The sequence below is a fragment of the Xiphophorus couchianus genome, chromosome 10 (genome assembly GCF_001444195.1).
Source record: "Xiphophorus couchianus chromosome 10, X_couchianus-1.0, whole genome shotgun sequence".
Classification (NCBI taxonomy): domain Eukaryota; kingdom Metazoa; phylum Chordata; class Actinopteri; order Cyprinodontiformes; family Poeciliidae; genus Xiphophorus; species Xiphophorus couchianus.
The window spans coordinates 12,973,006-12,994,050 of NC_040237.1; the positions used below are offsets into that span (position 1 = coordinate 12,973,006).

General features: G+C 40.5%; 2 protein-coding genes across 7 annotated transcripts in view; one reads left to right on the forward strand and one right to left on the reverse strand.

The window, feature by feature from the left end:
- The window catches only part of ankfn1a (ankyrin repeat and fibronectin type III domain containing 1a), a 103,612-nt gene that overhangs the window by 6,445 nt on the left and 76,122 nt on the right, over window positions 1-21,045 (forward strand). The window contains exons 1-4 of one of the 4 annotated variants that reach the window (XM_028029693.1): window positions 7,887-8,094; window positions 11,257-11,384; window positions 11,460-11,699; window positions 15,819-16,039. In XM_028029693.1, the coding sequence (XP_027885494.1) occupies window positions 11,269-11,384; window positions 11,460-11,699; window positions 15,819-16,039 (577 nt within the window). In that variant the 5' untranslated portion in view covers window positions 7,887-8,094; window positions 11,257-11,268. Of the gene's footprint in view, window positions 1-7,886; window positions 8,095-8,125; window positions 8,708-11,256; window positions 11,385-11,459; window positions 11,700-15,818; window positions 16,040-21,045 lie in introns of those variants that run through there. The other 3 variants (XM_028029691.1, XM_028029690.1, XM_028029692.1) reach the window with 3 other exon arrangements.
- On the reverse strand, window positions 1,654-6,276 carry LOC114152043 (TATA-box-binding protein-like). 3 transcript variants are annotated; one of them, XM_028029695.1, is made up of 8 exons: window positions 6,141-6,276; window positions 5,422-5,491; window positions 4,312-4,414; window positions 4,141-4,228; window positions 3,956-4,047; window positions 3,714-3,878; window positions 2,958-3,049; window positions 1,654-1,819 (listed from the first exon to the last, which is right to left on the reverse strand). In XM_028029695.1, the coding sequence occupies exons 1-8, from the start codon at window positions 6,198-6,200 to the stop codon at window positions 1,743-1,745; spliced, it is 747 nt and encodes a 248-aa protein (XP_027885496.1). In that variant the 5' UTR covers window positions 6,201-6,276; the 3' UTR covers window positions 1,654-1,742. The 3 variants fall into 3 exon arrangements, with proteins under 3 accessions (XP_027885496.1, XP_027885499.1, XP_027885498.1); XM_028029698.1 differs by having other exon boundaries at window positions 5,422-5,567; window positions 6,141-6,244; XM_028029697.1 differs by having other exon boundaries at window positions 1,691-1,819; window positions 2,975-3,049.

Below are 21,045 nucleotides of genomic sequence, written 5' to 3' on the forward strand. Positions count from 1 at the left end.
CCGTTTCTTACTTTCTGAAGGTTTATCGTCTGTATTTTCATTGTGTGAGTGGATGAATCAATTTGCCCGGTTTTAGTGCAACAGGCAGAAATCCTTGGTTGTTGCAACAAATCGGTGAAGTTTAGAGATGAAGACCCATCAGGAAAATGTCAGAGCAGACCACAAGGCCATGTATAGTTCTGGACTCGGTTAAATTTTAACATCTATATCTAAATAAACTTTTGGCAATCTTCAAAAATTTTCAGAACTCAGGGGAGAGGGTACAAAAAAATGGCTGGCTGATTTTTTTTTGTTTGTTTTTTTGTAATTAGAAAAGTCATTCAGACAGTTGCAACTCGTCCTAAATTCTGCTGCTAGCATCCTGACCAACATCAAGAATATCAGGTAATCGGGTTTCCCTCTGTAAAGCGAGCTTCTTCAGTCCACTTTTTCTGGTTTAATTTCACTTGCAGTGCTATAACAAATACTTTCAGAAAACACTGACAGAAGCCTTTGCTGGCAGTCTCATGTGGAACATACAAAAGCAAAATAGAAAGAACTGTCGCTGTGTTTGAGCAACGAGAAGACGCAGGGTGTGACCGTTTGGTAATATTAGACTCAGAGGAAAGTCAGGATGTTATTAAGAGAGAACAGCAACTGAAGCCAAGTGGAGCAGGAGTGACAGGATGTGAAAACCAGATCAAATAAACCACAGGAAGGATGAGGAGGGATGCAGGTCACAAATAATTTAATGAAAGGGCTTAAATCTCCAAGAAGCTTGATGGAGAAGAGCGGGGAGACTGAGCAGGAAACAAACGCATGTGGGCTGAAAAAACGAGGTAGAACAGAAAACCGTCGACGTGAAGTAAAAACGTGCAGGGGGAGAGGTCAGGAGGTCATCCCCCTGAGAGGAGCGAGGAAGATGCTCCAGCCCAGCAGTCAGCAGGTCACATGGACCTGCATCTGCTCAGCTTTCACCTGGCCTCTTCTCCTAATACTAAGCTTTCAAATGAAAGAAAAAAATTTAATTTACCATTTTTCTGTTGCGATCACGTTTTTGTTTATTGTCTAAGACTATATTGATTGATTGTTTTTCATGAATTTTCTGTTCCCCTCTCTTTTTGTTCTTTTTAAATTTTTGTAATTGTTATGTATATTTTGGTAATGTTTTCACCAAAGAAGGAAAATTCTTTCTGTCCTGACTCGCATGCTGTTTACTCTACAGATATGTTTCAGGTGGGTTTTTTTGTTTGTTTTTAATCGCATTTCCAATCTTTGTCTCTTTTGTTCTGGGAAAACTCTCCCGGTTCCAACACTGACAACACTGAACAGTCTGTCACTAGACAGACTAAAAAGTTTGGATAATATAAAAATATTTCAGTGTTGATTTCTCCAAATCAATTCCACCTAAAGGCTACTGTTTGCTGTAACACTTGGGACTAACTAAACGTGTGCGGAAAGTTCCTTCTTGAGCTAAAACTCTCCGTATTTGAGTCTTTGTCCATGATTCTCATTATTGTTATCAAAATTGCTTTAAAACCCAATCAAACTGTGGCGGATCCACATCACCTTCCACAAGAACTAAAACAGAACCTATGTTTACACTGAACCACGATGACATCTAGTGGTACTTTGAAGAACAGCAATAACCAGTCTGACAAATACAGCCCAAACTTTCTCTTTAAACAATTTAATGAGATTTATCGTTTTCTTCAAAATTGTTTGTATTTCACAGGCAGTTTAAAATAGAGCAGCTCTAGTTTTCACTGCTTCCTGAAGGGGCTCAGGATCAGGGAGATGGCTTCTGATGCTTTATGGATCTCTTCAGTACTTCGAGGTCCTGGAAATCAAAACAGGATCTTGTAAGGCTCTCTAGGAATCCCCTAAACATAAGCAATGCTGGTGATCTAGACCAACCAATAACTTTAATACATCAAAAAATAGATTTTCCAAAATGCGTCTCTCATGAGGCTCCAGGGTGCCATGAAATTGGGAGCGACAACCGAGGAACCCAGAAAAGAACTAGAAAAAGAGTAGTGGCGCACAAGAGTAAGAGAATAAGTAAAGAACGTTTGAAAACGTCCTCAGACCATTTTCAAAGGAAGTCGGGGCCTATTTTAGGTTTTCGTGGAGTTTCCACAAGAAATAATTACAGGACCTGAGAGGTCATTGTGAAACCACCAGAATCAGAAGAAAAATACAGTAAAACCTCCAGATTTAGCCGTACAGCTACTGGAATAGTCGAACTTCTAATACGATGCTACAAAATGTCCTAACAGGCTCAAAATGAAATAAAGTACTCAGAAAAATAACCAATAACTGTTTTATTTCTCATAGACTGATCACTTGTAGAACCAACACTATTCTAGGAAATGTGCTATCAGAGCACTCAATAGGGTTAAAGAAAATTAAAAATGTTTTTCTGCTGAACCAAACAGACCAATAAGAACACCCAACTTCAACAGAACCCAAAATTCTGCGTCAAGTAAACATGTTTAAGACTCTGAAAAGTCAAATCAGTTGCTCCAGGAACGCTTGCTATTGACGTTGCACAAAATCCCCCTTGTTAACACATTAACCATACAAAATTTCAGACCACACCTGCTGCACCACACAAACCCTAATCACAGCCTAAACTATACAGCCTATCTTCATTCTAAACAATTGGCTTTCTTCCTCTTCCCTTTTTGTATGATGATGGGACTTTATGAGCTGAAACACTTTTAACAATCTTGATGACCCCTATAGACCAATGTGAGAACCAGTTAAATCTATAAAATTGCTCATTTTCAGAACTTCCAGTCAAAGATTAGACGTATGTTAACGAGAATCTCAATAATACCTACAAATGTTATTTCAGAACTTCGCAGAATTTGAAGAGACTTTGAGGAACAAAGAGCTATGCTTCACTCTTGATGTGATCAGTGATTTGCAGAAGTAACTGGAATGTGATAGATACACAGTTGGATGGAACTTACCATTTAGAATTACATACCCATTTGGAGAGATGGTGGCAGTGATTCCAGGAACCCCCCGAAAAAAGAGACTTGGAAACAGCTCCGGGTGGTAGCTGTAAAGAGTGATCGCGACACAAAACGAGAGAAAGTTACTGGGGACCCAGCGTTGTCGAGCAGAATCAGTGCAGTCACCAAACACTGCTCAGTTATTGGAAACGAAAATTGGATAAAACTCCCTTTAAATGGTGATTTGATTGATTTAAATGTTTTAAAAAGTCCTGGGTCAGGTAACGGTGAAAACAGTTGTCATTGTGCTACTTTGCAAAGAATTTGAGAATTACGTTTTTAAACGTTTCACATGATCATTGCTGGACAAATGTTGAGAAATCTGTCTTTATTTGTTGGGAAATGAATGTGTATTCTTTCATCTAAGTCCGTAGGTGCAACATGATAGTCAAAACCAAGACTCATGACTGAACATTATCCAATGTGGGATGGGACCATGTGTTACCCGCAAGTCTTTTATCGCCTTTGATATGTCAGACTGTGGAGAATTTTATGAAGAAGTATGAATTTCAAAATTGTCTTCTCAAGAAAATGTTTCCAATGCATCTGAGTATTGCTTGACAACAAAGTCTCAAGATTCAACAGTGATGCCAACATTTCAGCCCTTTGTTGGCCATATTGGACATTACAGGTCACACTTACAGAGTGACCTGTAATGTCACATGTGAATGCAAACACTGTACATTACTGCTCATAAATAGTTGTCCTGACCTGCACTCTTTATTATATGCCTGTCGAACATCTGCTAAGTGAACTGGGAAGAATTTGCCACAGCTCAAAATGTTCTTGATTTGAAAGTTCAGAAGGCGGACCGGGAAGTTGAGCTTTTGCACTATTCGGGCGAACTTCCTGGCTGCTCGGTGAGACTCGTCAATGCTGCCCAAACGGACAAAGAGAGGGTCACTTTAGTGAGACCAGCACACTGAGTTCCAGGAACTGGAGCACATACTGACCTCTTGGCTCCTGCACAAACAAGGGTCCCGTTTCTAAACAATCTTGCTGTGGACCTTGGCTTACGGATTCTTATGGTGATTGCTGGAAAAGTCTGAAATACAACAATAAACAGAAGGAAAAACCAGGTACATGTATTGGCAGCAGTAGGAGCACTCTGGAAGTGTTGCATTTGAAGTTCATTCACCTTTGGGTTGTACTCACAGTTCCACTTGTTTCTGGCTATAAAGTTTAGGTCCAATTTACAGCCGAGCCTTGCTGTAGACAAGACGTTACTGCATAGAAAGATCGAAACACAGCGTTCACAACTGGATGTTGCGATTGAGAATGTCAGAAAACTGAAAAGAGAGGACTCTACTGTATCTGTGGTTTGAATGTGAGGTCCACGGGGATTTCTGGAACTGAAGGGGGAATAGAAAAGGTGCTGTTGCTTGGCAAGACATCCAAAGTATTATGTTCAGCTGAAACAAAAAAAAGGAAAAAAAAAACTGTTTTCAGAGGTCAGACCATCTGGCCTCAAAGCTTCAGAGAACCAGGGAGTCATTGTAACTTCCTTAAATTCTACGGGTTTGTTTTGGGAAATAATAGAAACATCAAGTTAAAATGGAGCTTGAAGTTAAGAAAATCAAAGTTACATCCGATATTTTAAATGCAAAGAAAGGTGAAAAAAATAGGCATTGTTCTGGGGATTGTTCCTGCCTGCTTAAAAAAAATAAAAGAACAACCCGTAGTATAATCTTTATGACAAAGTATCAACAAACGGTGAATTCGGTTAGCTGCTTCTTCAAATACTCCTACAGTAATGCAGACTGTTAAATGTCCAAGAATAAAACCATTTCTATCGACTCTTTGAAGAAACTTGGAGCATGTGAGTTATTACAACATCTAATTTTCCTTTGGAAATAATAACGCATTGTTAAACAGAATTAAACTGAGTGAATAAGCGACTTGTAGAGCCAACTTTAACAAATAACTCAGCAGAGTTTTGATGTTCGTCTTATCAGTCTCTCACATCGTTACGAAGGAATTTTTGAAGTTGATTATGTTCAATCAGGTGTGCAGACATTAGATCCTGAAAAGCTCTCTGAAGGACCCACCACATCATTTTAATCATGGTCGAGGTCTGGTCATTAAAACTGCTCTCTTTTTCAGCTTTTATGATGCAAATTTGCTCCTTTGTTTGGGGATTATTGTCTTATTAATGACCCAGCTTGCATACGGCTTCAGTTGTTGGACAAATTACCTCATATTTAACTCAAGAACACTTTGGTAAATAGAGGAACTGCTATGCTGTCACACTTTTCCCGTAGAAAATATTCTCAAAGAGTCGACGCATAAGCACTTTCCTTTTGGGATTAACGATATTAATAAACTGATTGAACTGAATAGACTTTGTGTTGTTCTCTAACTGCAGTTTTATGTCAAGTCACTTTAAGCCCTGGCAAGTACCAGATGTGTCAGTTTGTACCTGTGTTGTTCTGTTCCAAGCAGATCATGAGTTCTTTGATTACATCTTTAATCTCCTCTTGTTTTGTGTCCTGGAGCCAGAAAATGATGGAAGAAATCAGAAATCCCAAAGAGTTTTCAAGCAGCGCTACAGCTGCGTCTGATTCTCTGAGTTTGGATTCAAAGACAAACACGCATACAATGATGTAAATTCAGACCAAAAGTCCTTGGAGTGCATCATCATTCCTTCATTTTTTTTAACAGATGGCATCAATTTATGTAACTCGACATGTAAACAGAAAGGTTTCACAGAAATTAAATGGAAAAAGGATCATCGGGACAACAGTGCAGCAACATGTCTTCGCTAAAGATACCCTCAGTAAACAACACAAATGGAACCTGTAGGATTTGACCAAACCCAAGGCCTTATACCATTAATTAATTAGTTAATTATACTATTAGTAAATGGTATGTTGTTGCATTGTTGTGAGGACATGCTGAAGGTGGAGTGTCAGGAAGAGCAGGAGCTTTTTAAAGATTTTTAAGCGTCAAGTTACAAACTCAAATTTCTTAAGTCTGTTAGTTATTTTTTGATATACAGCATTTCTCAAACAACTGAAGGCTGCATAGTTGCTTGTTTGTGCATAATACCGTCTCTTTAATGTAACTTTAAACGTTAAGGCCATAGCACGGGTGTGTTGGCATCTAACTGGTGAACAGGACAACAACATTTGTACTTACAGTTAAGATATACTTTTCAAAAAAGTGCTCCAGGTTGTGCCAGTCCATGACAGAGTCCATTATGGCAAATGTTTCATCAGTGTCCACTCAGCTGCTATTTGTTGGCAACTGACTAAGGTTCAAATGTTTGTTTGGATTTAAGTATTCTCAGTCCAGAGAATTCTGTTGCTAAGTTACTGAAATTATGGAAGATGCAACGCAGACTAGCTCTTGATTAATTCATCGATCTAAATTTACAGAATAACTTCCTGTAATGTTTACTGTTAATACAAATTAATTTGGAAATTATTAATTATTTTAATAGCAAGTTTAATACACACCATTGTGTTCCCACCATTCTTTATCATTCCCTGATTTCTCTGTTTCTTATCAATAACTATTTGTTTTTATGGGTCTGGGTTTTTTTTAATTGTTATTATTTTGATAACTTCTTTGTGCGCCTCTCTAGAGGCCAAATGTCTGTACTTGTGTTATGCTTGACTGTTTGAAAAGGGCTTTATTAATAATGTTTGATTGAATTCAGTAATAGAGCTCGTGAATTTCAAGGTTTTTATTAGCAGAGCTTCAAAGAGTCATCAGTAAGGAGGAAGATAAGAGTTTTCCCAGTGAAACAAACACAAGAGTACTATTTTGATGTTTGAGCCACTTCTTTGCCACTTTTCCCAGTGACTTGGTACTCATAATTTTATGATGCAAATTTGCTCCTTTGTTTGGGGATTATTGTCGTATTAATGATCCAGCTTGCATAAAGCTTCAGTTGTTGGACAAATTACCTCATATTTTACTCAAGAACACTTTGGTAAATAGAGGAACTGCTATGCCGTGCAGTATGACTAAATCTCGCAGCTCGAACGACTTCTTTCATCATCTGAATCTCAGCGAGGCCATGTCATTAGCCGAATATAAACACGGTTAACTGTTCTGTCTGATCAGAGCCTCGGTGGCTTTCCTTTTGATCAGAAGAATAATTGATTTTGAACGAACCCATGTGTTCTCGCTTTTTTGATGCTGTAAAGTTTCATTGTTGCCATTAAAGCCACAAAAAGAATTGATATATATATATAATTTATGTTGCTGGTGCAAACTGCAGATAATCTGAGCTCATAAACTGCCTCCTTCCTGTTTGCACTTATCCTCCAGATCTGATCATCAGCAGAGAACACATCATTCTGGCAAATCCCTCACCATTCTTCCCTTTTCTTCTGCTTTTACTCTTCAAAGAACAAATTTTCTTTTTTTTTTAAATGAACATTGCTTAACTCTTGCTTTCTGTCATTATCACTATCGTTCTTTCTTTCCTCTCTTTTCCCTCTCCACAACATCCTAGATGTTCTGTTCGTCTAATCTGACAGTTCCGGCTTTTATTCCTCCTTCCTGTTTGTTGTCAACCCTCCTTTTCCATTCTGGTTTGAAGAATCTTCAAACTTCAGTTGATTCAAAAGTTTTAATGTGTAACTGGTGTGTGTGTGTTGTTTTTTTTTACCCATGTCTAAAAGGATTTAAACCTGACATGAACCTTACAAAATCACACTACATCTCTTCCTGTCGATTTATCCTCCCTTTTCTCTATTTTTGTCCCCCCCTTTTTTGACTTTTGATCCTTTCTTCCCTCTCTCTTCCCTCCTCCCTGGAACAGAAGGAAACCTCAGGTCCTCCTTCCTCACGTCTGGCCGTCCAATGGGAGCGGGGTGGGAGGCAGATAGGCAGCGAGGCTCACACCCTCCAGATGTGGGACTCGCTGCGCTCAGTTAACCACAGTGAAACGTGAGCTCCCTCTGCTCCTCTCCAGCCCGGCCGTCTGTATTTTTGGGATGTTTTAAACGGGCCGGGACAAAGACATGTTTCCAGGCCGGAGCCTGGCCTGAGCAGATGTTCCTGCTCTGTGGAGGACAAGGGTAGAAGGACGAGGCGGAGGAGGAGACCTTATTTCTGCAGAGAAAGGAAGGGATAGACGGTAAAGTTTGGTTTTGGTGCCTTGAAGCAGCTGTGGAGCTGGAGCTCGGTTGACAGTGGCAGCTGCATGCATGTGGGTTAAATTCTGTCTTAGTTTCATGTTTGCTGTCAGAAACCCTAAGATTCGGTCTCTGATTGGTTTGTTGAGGCACAGATTAATTCACCGTGGAATGAGCCACGTGTTGACGGTCATCTATGTATTTACGACTTCAGCCACTGCTTTGAAAAGGCTAGACGTGCACATAGGACTCTGTCCAGGTTTCAGCAGCTCTCTCTTATAAAATGATGAACAGCTTACACTCGTTTAGCGCTTTGGTCCAGAGGACCACAAAGCACTTCTTACTACATTCACCTATTCATTCATACTCATGGTGGCAAGCTACTGGATAGTAGTCACAGCTGCCCTTGGGCCACTCTGACAGAGGTGAGGCTGCCGTGCCACCAACAAGCAAAGCGGATGAAGTGTCTTGCCCAAGGGCACAACAACAAAGGAGGACAAAGATGGAATTGGACCAGCAACCAATTGATTGTGGGACAAATTCCAACTACTGTCGCCACCCTGTCAAATGACTTATTCCCTCTTAGCTAAATACCGCATGCTCACCATGGAGACAGTAAGTAGTGATGTTTAAAGACTGTCATAAACAAGTTTATTAATAAATCCTGATTACTGTAACACATAAACACATTTTAACAAGAAGCAACAAGTAATCTGCTAGCTGATTTTCAGTTTCCAACAAGCTGCCCATAAAGGAGTGATGAGCTTTAGCTGTAAGCTGTCAGTTAGCTTGTCTTTAGCTGTAGCTAATCTTCACGGTCTTGTGAGACCTGTTTATGTCTACCAATGAGCAGATTGGAATGGTGAAATTTGCATGTAGTTTTGACCCAAGCGTGGAGTGATGGTGTTGTCAGGTAGAGTTACCGCCTGAAGGTCAACAGACTCAGTGTGCCTCGTAGGCACATCAGGCAGCATCAGCAGCACTGGATGGAGAAGAATTTTGGCAAATATCTGAACCGAAAGACTCGCAAAGATACATGCCCACACTGTCTCATTCCTGTCTCTGGGATGACAGGCCGAGATGTCACGGAATTGTACTTTGATTTCCTCACTGAAGTGTTGGGTCTTCCCAACGTTACTCATATCCTATGTAATGATTTATAGACGTGACAACTTAAGGGGTAACCCAATTGTCCCTGTCAGCACATGTTAGTGCTGCCTGATGTTAAGACATGGTGAGCCACCAGTTGCATCTGTAGTCTCCATGGTGACCACATATAGTCAAGGGATAGATTCAATAACTTCAATAACTACGTAAATTTTTTAAATTATTCAAAGATGCATTCAAGTTCCAGGACAGCCGCTGCATAGCCTCCATTGCCACACCTGTTTTGTCTCTTGTTGTATATTATTGTCTACCTAGTTGTTGGTATTGTCTCGGTGATGGGAGTGATTTCCCCTTTGTGAACAATAAAGTCTAAAGTCTAGGCCTACTACCTGCAGGACACTGTGTTCAAGCATTTTATCTGCGGTGCGTCTTCAGTCGGTTATTGTCATGCAGCTTACCGTCCCTAAACAACCGTCTGTTATTTTGCATACATCCAGAGGTTATCTTCGTCACCAGCAAACTGGGAATAAAATGGCATCATAGCATGGAGTCAAAATGCAGTTTTCCTGGCTGATGAAGACGAGTGAACACCCACTCTTAAAACTAGTGATGAGACTAATTTGAACAGTTTTCAACGTCAAGGGTTTTATTTTATGAGCTTGTGGTAATCAGTCCAACCAGTCCCTTATAATGCTGCTATTGCTAGTTGCTAATTGCTAGTTGATGGCTGTTTTTTATAAGGTTGGTGAGTCACTGTGCAGCTCAGGTTTGTAGAAGCCATTATAAATTTAATTCATAGGTCTTAGAATGTATTTGCCCTCTCACAGATATCTGTATGTTTTGTGTTTGACTCTTACCTTAAATGTTTTATATAATCAAATTAGTGTTTTAAGCTAAACATACATAACCTGAGTAAACACAAAAGGCAGTTTTAAATGCTATAATGCAATGCTGAGTCATTAATTACTTGTGAGTTCCCGCAAAAGTTGAGCTCACTAAGCCTCACCCAGATCTATAGCAGCAAGCATTTCCCTAAAACTTTGTAACTTGTAACTTGCAACTCCTGTTGCATCTGCTATGAAAGCAACACAGCTTTTCGGCAAAAAAAGAAGAAAAAATCATTACAAAAATCGAACATGGTGGTGGATTGATAGTCAGCGGCTACTCTGCTTTTGCATGACCTTGACGACCAGCCATAACTGATGGATCCATCAATTTTGCTTTATAGAGGACAATCCAAAATAATGACCCAATGGACTCCGTCACGTCTGAATGATTGTCAAGTGACTTAGTCAAGGTGTGCATTCAATTTTGGGTAAAACCCCGCCTCGTTCATGCAGAAAAACGTACAATTTGACTGTATTAAAACAACTCTACAGTGGATAACAATTCCTCCACAGGGTTATAAAAGACGTTCTGCCAATTATAACAGACTTTTTCAAAAAGGGTAATGTTGGTTCTTGATGTGAAAGAGTTTTCTGTATTTACTCAAGGTTATTTTTGCTTGATTTTTCCAATATCTATTTTGTTTGACAGTAGAAAGTTTTAAGTCACGTAGGTGTAATGTCTGTACTGCTGTACATAAAGGAAGCCAAGTCTTTTAAAGTTATCTGGTTTATTAACTAACAGCATCAGTCATTATACCCTCAGGTTTCTACCCGCTCCGGTCTGTGTCTTCTTCGTGTACCATTCTCTTTAATCTTCTTGCATCACCACCTACTGGTGCTGCATATCATTACAGTAGGTTGTCCCGTGTTTTTGTGCATCAAAATATTTCCAGCCACTTCTGTAATACATAATGACTGGTGCGAAGAAGCACTGAATGACACATTTAAAAAAAAACAAAAGAGCATATCTTTTAATGGCTAACATTCTGCAGGAAACAGTCTCAATCTATCTGTAAATTTGACAAATGCTGATACAAACCTCAACATATTTGCCTTACCCCATTAAATATATGGAAACGGTCAGTGTGGGAATTCTGTTGCTTCTCAGTTTTTGCTTTAGATTTGTGGGAATCAAGTCGGCCATTTAGATCCTTTTTTTTTTTTTCACAGAAATGGCTGAAGATGTCTGTGGATTCTGAGAACTCCTGTGTTCTGCTGTCGTCCCGAGAATCCAGGACCTCCTGCATCTTCCAGGCTGCGGACGAGAGGGATGAAATCCCAGGAGTGGGAGAGGAGAGGTAAGAGCTATGAACGGGGTGGAAGTCAGGCGTTAAAACAAGACCCCGTGATGGTCTGCCTCTGTCCTCCTGCAGCGTCCTGGAGATGCTGAGTTATTCCAAGTACTCGGACCTGGAGACATGGCTGTGCATGCCGTCCTCCCTGCTGCTGTCCAGGCCTCTGGATGGCACCCAAACCTCCTCTTCCTGCTCCACCCTGTCGTCCTCGCATGCGTCCAACCACTCCTCCAACTCGCCGACTATGTCTTCGTCGTCGTCGGCGGCCTCCATCTCCCGGCGCTCCATCTGCAGCGAGCCGGGAGAAACCCTGCTCAGGTAAATCATCACTTTTAAAGTCCAAATGAGTGGATTTGATTTAGAAACTCAACTAAATGAGTCAGAAACCTGTAAGTGATTGAAATTTTGGATATATGTTTCACATTTTAAAAAAAATAAATTAAAATTTTTTATGTATTTTATACATTTAAATACATATCTTATTTAGTTTCTACATTGATATGTTCTCGTTTGGTTTCCTGTAGATCATACGTTTTCCCAAATGGTAAAAAACAAAAAAAAGATTAAATCTATAACGTTTTATTGGAATAAACTTATACGATGGAATATGTAGATTTAGAAAAATCCAAATATTTTGGCATCACTTGGCAGAATTTCATTTAGGTGAATTTTTTTTATGCACATCTCAAATGAAAACATTATCCTGTATTTCACGAAAACACGAGCTGATTAGTTTATTTTAATATAAAAAAAACAAAACAGTCTCAGCTGTTTTTGTGGAATGAAATGGAATCTATAGGGTGTGTGTGTGTATCTTAATTATTTAGAATATCATTGAAAAGCTTATTTATTGGAGTACTTCAATGAAATAAATGACATAAACCACACAGTGTGATGTTTGGTTTTACAGCTAAAGACGACTCAGTTTCTCCGGAAATGAGAATATCGGCTCAGGTTTGGGCTGCAGGATATAAGGAAAACAATTATGATTGCAATACTATTATTATTAAATAATAAAAGGATGAGATGTGTTGTGATTATTACACATTTCTTTCTTGATGTCTTTCGACTCCTGGTGTTTGCATCAAGACCGAAGACAATTAGGTCAACCAGCCATGTGGTCACACTACCACCACCCGATCAAACTGAAATGCTGTTAGTTTTACACTACACACAACAAGACACACACTTTTCGGAAACATAATTTTTGTGTCTCATGAGTCCAGAGAACATTTTCCAAAAATGGACGTGGACATGCTTTGACAAATTTGAGATGCCGTTTTGTGTTCTTTCTAGTCGGCAGCAGTTTTAGCCTCGGAACTTATGGATGCCATTTTGCTGATGTCTGATTGTTGAACCAAAGACAACAAACTCAACCTGGGCATGCTAGGCATGTATTCTGGCTACTTTGCCAACGTTGTGCATGAGTCGTCAATGCACTGCAGTAATCTTTGGGCAGTTCACATCTGTATGAGTATTTAAATCACTTAATCCTGTTCATGCGGAACTTATGATGTGGATGCGAAAAGGGCCTAAAGAGTCTCGATTTCTCTTCTGGTCTTGAATTTCTTTAGATCGGGGCGAGATGTGTGGATCTTTCAGCCTGCTTCATGTTGTCAGGAAGGCTCTGCTACAGACGTTTCTCGGTTCTACTAGCTTGGCAGTGATCAGAGTTTGGCATGGCTTGTGGAAACAACCCTAAAAATGTGGTCAATCACAGTTAATTAGAGATTTAACATGGAAGGCTGTTACTTTTTCACACAGGGCGAGGTTGGACTGAATTGGTTTCTTCTACTTCTAAATGAAATCAACATTTGAAAACTGTTCTTTGTATTTATGTACAGTTATGGATGTACATGTCTGCACGGTCTCACTTGCAGGGGGCTTTATGTCGTTTTCTTCTCTCCCTCTGTTGACTTTAACATGGCCTGAAGAGTGAAGTGTCTTCACTCTGGGAACATTTGTTTTCCTGCGGATCTGCTGTTTCCCAGCGTAATGACTCACTCCTGACCAGAATAAATCCTCATGCCAAACAATTATGCAGCTCTGCAGGAGACTGATGTCAGGGAATTAAACCAAAACCTGCTGAAAACCAGACAGATGACTAATAAGTTTTGCATAAAGAGGGAACTCGCTCGGGAGCAACTCTCCAGGTCTAAACAGTTTGCCAGTAAATAACCACATAATGAACCAAACAGCTTTGGGAATCTTTAACTCACAGCAGAATTTTTTATTTTTTGATTGCGCTCCTGTTCTTCCATCTCATTTTAATAATAGGAAAGTTTACTGTTGTTCGTAATCTAAAATACTAATCTGCTCTCGGTTACATAACTCCCTCAATTACATTGGTCAGTCCAATGTATCCCCCCTCTTCTTCCTCGTTCCATGCTGGAAAATGTTAGAAACAACTAAAAACAAAAAAGACTGCTTTCTAGTGTCAGGTCTCATCATATGAAATATAACGGGAACTGTGAGCTGAGAGGAACGTTCCTCTGGCAGAACCTCGGCCCAATCCCCGGCAGAGACAACAGGTTCTGATAACAGCGTTGCAGTCGTGCCAGAGCAAAGCCGGGCTGTAGACGGCGCTCCTCCCTCCTCCTCCTGCAGCTAGCGGGAACATTGTTCCTCAGCGTTCATAACGAACCCGTCTGGCTCCATGGTGATGGCCGTCACAAGCGGCAGCGATAAGCTGCGCGGCGGCAGGGTGCCCGAGGGGAAAACACTGGTGTTTATAGATGCAGAGGAAATGGAGTATGAGGAAGTTTGGTCATTAGCCACACGCTGAAGTTGAGCTGGAGGAGGTCTTCAGACAGATCTGACACACGAGTCTGGAATGTGCTTGAGATGGTCCGCAGGCGGGGAGATTATTATTTTGTGTTATTTTGTTGGAAGTTACTCATTCTGATCGTTTTCATTCAAGCTGCAGTGGAGTGCTTTCAAGCATGAATGGCATATTTAAGGTCAGATTATTTTCACTTGAGGCCATGTTGGTTTGCACAGGCTTTTCTCCCAATAAATCATCATCAATAAAGCAGGTTTTATTTTTATTTTATTTTAATTTTATTTTTTTGCATTTATTCAGGTTATTTTCTTCTGAAAGTAAATCAGTTCTCTATAACTTGCACTTTACAGTTACAATACCTTTCTGCCAAAAAAAATATGTCCTTATGTTCGTTTTGGATCATTTAAGGCAAAACTATAAGTGCAAACATGTTTTAAAGTATGCAATTTGTATACTTGTACTTAATAATTTGACAAGATGTAACTGCTGTTTTGGATTTTGGAAGCCTGAAAAAAAATATCTACAAATACAAAACTCCTAAAGGATTTTTCTCTCCTACTTCAACTCCAAATTGCTTTGTGCCAAAATACTTCCATGTGAAACATTTAATAGTGACAAAACTGTAGAAACTAAACAAATCCAAATCCAATACTTTTTAATCTCACTGCATCGGCCTTCAACTTTCCATTCATTAAAGCCTCGCCACATAAACTCTGATATCTGAAGCACTTGATTCTCGATTTCCTTGATTAACACACCCACGCACACACAGGCAGTGAGGTAAGGTAACACCACTGCTTGGCACTGAATACCTGAGAGCAGCAGCGTTTCTTCAGTCCTCTGTTAGTTCTGCTTCATTAGGGATCCATACAAAACCTTTCCTCACCCGCAACAGTTTTATTCGCATCTCAGACAACACTCAGCGGTCCCCAGCTGGTTGCGACTGTTCTAATGGAGGACGTATACGTACGCGTCGCTGATGGACTCAGTCAGAGATGCTGAGCTGGACTGAGCTGCTGGATTTTATACTCAGGAGGAAAAATAAAAGGAGGCAGCGGGTGAGGGGATTATGGAGGAGTCGCAGCTACGTCGTTTCGGAGGACAGGTGAAAGCTAAGTTTAAAACGGGGATTTGTTGTCCTGAAAAAGTTTGACAAAAAGTTAAGTTGATTCACAAGGATTACGGGTTGATCCTTGCACTGTTTTAACGTTTCTGCACCGTCTTTGAATGCCTCAAAAGCAACTGCTGACCTGTTCCTCCTACAATCGTCTTAAACTCTTGAGAGTTCTTCACAGGGTTCAGGTTAGGCTATCATCTTCTTTCTCAAATATGCATCTGGAATGAGTTTGGAATGCACATCTCCACTGGACATCAGTGGTAAAAGAGATGGTCTTGCTCTAAAATCCCCCGTTGGACATCCTGCAGTAATTCTGCCATCCCAGAAATGGATGTTAGCTTTGCCAAAAGCAACCCCTTTCCATGATGCCCATAGCTTCAGAAAGCCTGGCTGCATGGAACTGGTTTGCCTAAGTGACTCAAAGTAGACATCAAGAGTAGTCAATTAGCATTTTAGAAGTTATACCACAATGTTAACTCTTAGGTTAGTTTAACTAGTTTTAGCCTCTAAGGGGTGAGTATTTTTCTCTTCTCTGCAGGGCCTTGGACAGAGAATCGACTTTTCTCACACCTGCCTTGGGAAAGGAGGCAGCGTTCCTGTCTACGCCTCTCCTGCCCATCCTTTCCTCTACACCTGCTGCCGCTTCAGAGACCAGCTCACGGTCGGCAACGGGAGACTCCGCCTCCTGCAGCGGCGTCAGCGTCAGGAAACGGCGGCGGCTCGCTGCCAGCCCCGGAGGACTCCACTGGAACGCTGAAGGTCAGAATTGCAGGACTCTCATCATGTAGAGAGTCAGAGCATCGGTGAATGTCAACAGAAAAGACATCGTCAGTCAGGGATCTGTACTAGGAACACTTCTTTTTCCTTTACTTATTACTTTATCATTTGAACTTTGTCTTTTGCTCACAAACTTCACCTATCTTTGCTTTTAATCACATTTTTATGTGAGAAAAGTTAAAAGGTCTTCAAAGTTTAGCAGATTTTGTGTTTCAAAACTAAGCAAAGAAAATCAAAGATTTGTATGAAAGGACTTCATACAGATCAGCCATTGCAGAGACTGAGTTTAGCATGGTAAAATAAATAGAATTGGGAGGACAAATAAACCAGTTTTACAAAATCAAAAGAGAATATAAAAATATTAATCTTAAAAACATGACATCCAAATGAAGAAATCTTAAAAAACAAAAAGAACTCTTCCCAGTGAAACAGAGAGTCATCTCATTTTATCTTGACATCCAGCTCTGTCACCAGGATGAAAAGAGTTTTGACAAAAACAAATTTCATTGGACACAGGGTGACAATAGGTCGGTTTTGAGTCTGGCCTACCTACCCAATGTTAATAATTCTCTTATACTCCATCAGAAGGTCTGGGAGTCTTCGTCGTTTGTTGAAAGAGAGAAGCAGAGGCGAGGTGTTGATACGATGCAGAAGACGGTTCAGGCTTTGGTGCTGGAGTCTCTGTGGCTGTTTACTCTGAGCGGCGCTTCACTTCCTGTGGGAGTCGCTCTGTTCTTTAGCTCCACCCTGTTGGAGAATGATAACGAGCTTCCTGGGGAGCAGATCAGAGCAGCTGTCCTCATTTCAGCTGAACGTCTTCCAGGTGTTTCTCTGACTTCAGATTCCGTCACTCTGCATTTAGATTGGCCAATTAACACCCAGTTCGAGAAGTTTCCATCCACTCATTGTCTGCAGGAAATGTCATGCTATTTAAGGGTTTTCACTGTTTTGTTTTTATAGTTCTTTTTAATGATACATTCTCAGCAGAGTTAAGGTCAGAGCTTTGGGAAAGCCCTTCCAGAAGCACACCCAACTGTGTCCAAGTTTCAGTGCACCAGTACCACTAGCACTAAAACAGCCAATGGTAGCAGCATATTGATTGTGGAGTGGGGGATCTCCTTTTTTTAACACTTCAAGTTCATGGTACCATTGAAATTGCAGAGAAACACCTTGTGGAATTCCTCTACATTTCAGTTTTCACCATCAACAAATGCATAATGTCAACAGTTCCTGTCACGACGGAACAGAATTGCCAAACTGTTGAGTAAAGCCTTACTGAGAGACCAAACTCAAGTTAGACTTTACATTGGAGAGCACAGAAGTTACAGCTAGAAGCAGAAAGCACCAGGAGCTCTTTAGAGACATAACTCACTCTCCAATACTGGCAAAGTGTCTGGCTCATTGCCAGACACCAATTGTAAAGCATCTTTCTTTGTAGAAACAGCTCTAAAGGCTACAAAACAGTCCTTAAAACAGAACCAGTGTTCTTAATCATCTTCCTAAGTTTTTTATAAGCTAAGATCTTCAACTTCTGGCTGTAAACACTGCAGGGCCTTAGATTTTGCAAGCGATACGGTCAAATCTATTGACCCTGCATTCCATAATGTACCTTACCTTTTGTTTATGATGCAAAGAAGATTAGTTTCTGCTTTTTCAGTTTTATTTCGTCCAGTGGTCACTCACTCTGACGTGCTCCCTGATTAAAAAAGTTTTGTTTGGGACGTTGCCTAACGTCTGACCACCAGATGGTGCTGTGTCTCTATCTAAACGTTGTGGACACGGGAAGCTTGGATTTAGTTATTAAGGATGGCTCAAGAGGTGACACTGTTATCTTTGATAGAGTTAGCTTTGGGATCTCCGATATTTTCTGCTGCCAACTTACGCAGAGCTGAGAGAAACTCAGACTGTGCAAGACAGACTGAACCAACATTACATCTCTGCTCTTTGTGCAGGCGCTTAATCTCCACTGAACTTTAATAAAGTGACTCCGTAGGTTTTCCAGTGAGATTAGGAGATTTTCTTTTAGTCTCAGAAGTTTGCCTACCATGGTTACACAGAGTGAATGCAAACAATATAACAGTAGACCTGAGGCTTTCAGCAGGAATGAAGTGGAGATGGAGCGCTCTTCAGAAAAGAAACTTGTCACACAGCAAGGTAAAATCAGTCACCTCAGATGGAACAAACATGTTTATCTTTAGAGTTTGCAGTTTAAATCTATAAAAATAAATAATTAAATGGCGGGACCTGAAGCGGATTGATTTTTGCGTTTTCCAATTCCGTACAAATCAGAACAACAATAAGGAGTTTTACTCAAACCTTTAAGACTTTTTTAAAACTGTGATTCTGCCGGATGGGTTGGTGTTTCTAAAGCTATTACTTCTCTCTTCAGCCTGTAACAAGCGGTACATGTTTTTACCGATGTGATAAAAACGGTAAAAATGTTTTACCCTTTTTACCGTTTCCTGATGTTCCACATCAGGAAACACACCCTCCTGATGTGTTTCAGTGATGCGATCAGTGTGTTTGTCAGGCAGATTTCCTCCTCATCAAACATTCATAGCTCTAACTCTGCTGTATTACCAGCAGCAGCTGTGCATGTCCGGCTTCAGCGGAAGCCGCATAACACACATGTTCAGAATCCTCCTGTTGCGTCAGACCAAAGCATCATGGGAGGTGGTTTGCTATTGATGGTGAGATACTCCAAACCTTTTACTTCTAAAATATTCCGATAGAGAAGTACTGGAAGGTTTTATTCAAAAAGATTTTTGTCTTTTCAGAAAAAATAAAGAAAAAAGTTTTTGGTGAGGTTTGGTGCTTCAATCCACATGGTTCAGTGCTTAACAGAGCTCTATGGCTCCACCCTGTGGTTGATGACTGCCAACGCTTTGATACAGGATTTTATTTTATTTGGGGTTTCTAAGGTTTACAGAAGACCATTTACTGGTGCATCTCAACAAATTAAAACATAATTGAAGTTCATCAACTTTTTTAACTGAATAGGGTATAAATACACCACATACTATAAAAGGAAAATTACACATGGACTGCGTTCAAGCCCTTATGTCTGAATTTCAATTTCTTTGAAGATTAGAATGCTTGAACAGACCACAAAAAGAAATTGTAAAAAAAAAAAAGAAAGAGCTTATTAAAAAGTATTTTCAATACCTGCATGAAGTTGATCGTTTTCAAAATGTCATTTCAATCTGGGAAGACTGGAGAAGATTGATTGATCATAACCAATCTCATCCTTGGATAACAGAAGAAGTTGCTCCTGGAAGACATTTCGATGCCTTATTTTATCCCTGATGGTATTCTTTGGTTGATTCGGAAGGAAGTCCACTCCATTTGAGGAGAAACAAGTTCACAAACGTATTGGATCAGAATTCTTCACTGTTGGCACCATGTGGGATTAACAGTAGCTTTTCTTTCTGCAAAATGCCCCCAACTAGTCAGGAGGACCTAACCAGGTTGCCAATAATTCCTGTTCTTTCTGCAAAATTCCTCTCTGTCTATGTTGTCCTTCGCTTCCAAAAGTCATTGCTTCACTCACCCCATGCAGCGGTCTCAGCAGTGCATCAGGCTTAGCAGTGGTGGCGCTACTGTAGCGCCCTCTTCTTAGATGTTGGAAAACTTTCTTTGAGGGTCAGCCTCTCCGCTCTCAGAACTTCTCCCGGCGTCATCTTGGCTCAAAGCGATGACTTGACTAAGTGGGTAACCGTTGCTAACAGAACTTTGGAAAGTACGGTCATGGTTTCATGTGCACTAATAAAGGTGTTTCTCTGATCAATGGTGGTAAAGAAGGACCTGAACTAAACGGAAAAGCTCTGGATTTACCGCTCCACGTCTATTGTAGGGCTGCACAGTGGCGCAGTTGGTAGCACTGTTGCCTTGCAGCGAGAAGGTCCTGGGTTCGATTCCCGGCCGGGGTCTTTCTGCATGGAGTTTGCATGTTCTCCCTGTGCATGCGTGGGTTCTCTCCGGGTACTCCGGCTTCCTCCCACAGTCCAAAAACATGACTGTCAGGTCAATTGGTTTCTCTAAATTCTCCCTAGAGGTGTGAGTGTGTGTGTGCATGGTTGTTTGTCCTGTATGTCTCTGTGTTGCCCTGTGACAGACTGGTGACCTGTCCAGGGTGTACCCCGCCTCTCGCCCGGAACGTAGCTGGAGATAGGCACCAGCAACCCTCCCGACCCCATTAGGGACAAGGGTGAACAGAAAATGGATGGATGGATGGATGGACGTCTATTGTATCCCTCATGACATCCAGGGAAAGCTCGGAGGAAAGCTGCTACTTCTCTGAATTGACAGGAGTCAGTTATGGAGGTTCCGATCCAGATGCCTCCTTTTACTGGTCCAGAACCATTCCTTACATCCTGCAACAATCTGGGGTTTTCCATAGAGAGGAGAAACTGAAAAGCTTTTATTGCGTTTCATCTGATTATTGAAGCTGATGAAATCTACAGAACACCAACTTGGAACTATGGCTCAGCTTCGTATTAATTAGTTATTAAATGTTTTTCAAGACAATTAAGGCAATTGTAGAGTCACTTAATCTTTTTTTTTATCTGTTTCATATAAATCCACTTTAATCGTTTTGTTTTACATATCTCCACCTCTTTATCTTCACTTTACAGACTTAGACATTCTTGGCCTTTTGTTGCAACACAGAATATTTCTTAAATTTTGCATCTTCTCATACAACAGCACTACTAATAATAAACATCTCTCTCCCTCAGAATAATGGCAAATAAAAAGAGACATTTTTCACATCACATTTAGTAGACCTGTGAGAAACCGACTGTCTGAAACACTATTTTATTAAATGCAGAGTCAAGTTGATGTGACTTCCCCCAGCGCCTTTCCACAACGAGGAAGTTCAAAGTGCTCATATTTTGTTGCATTTCCCTCAAAGCGAATGAGTTTGTGTTCTCAAATGTGAATTTGAGCTGGATCGGTTCCATCCAGAACAAACACAGAGAGCTTCCTTT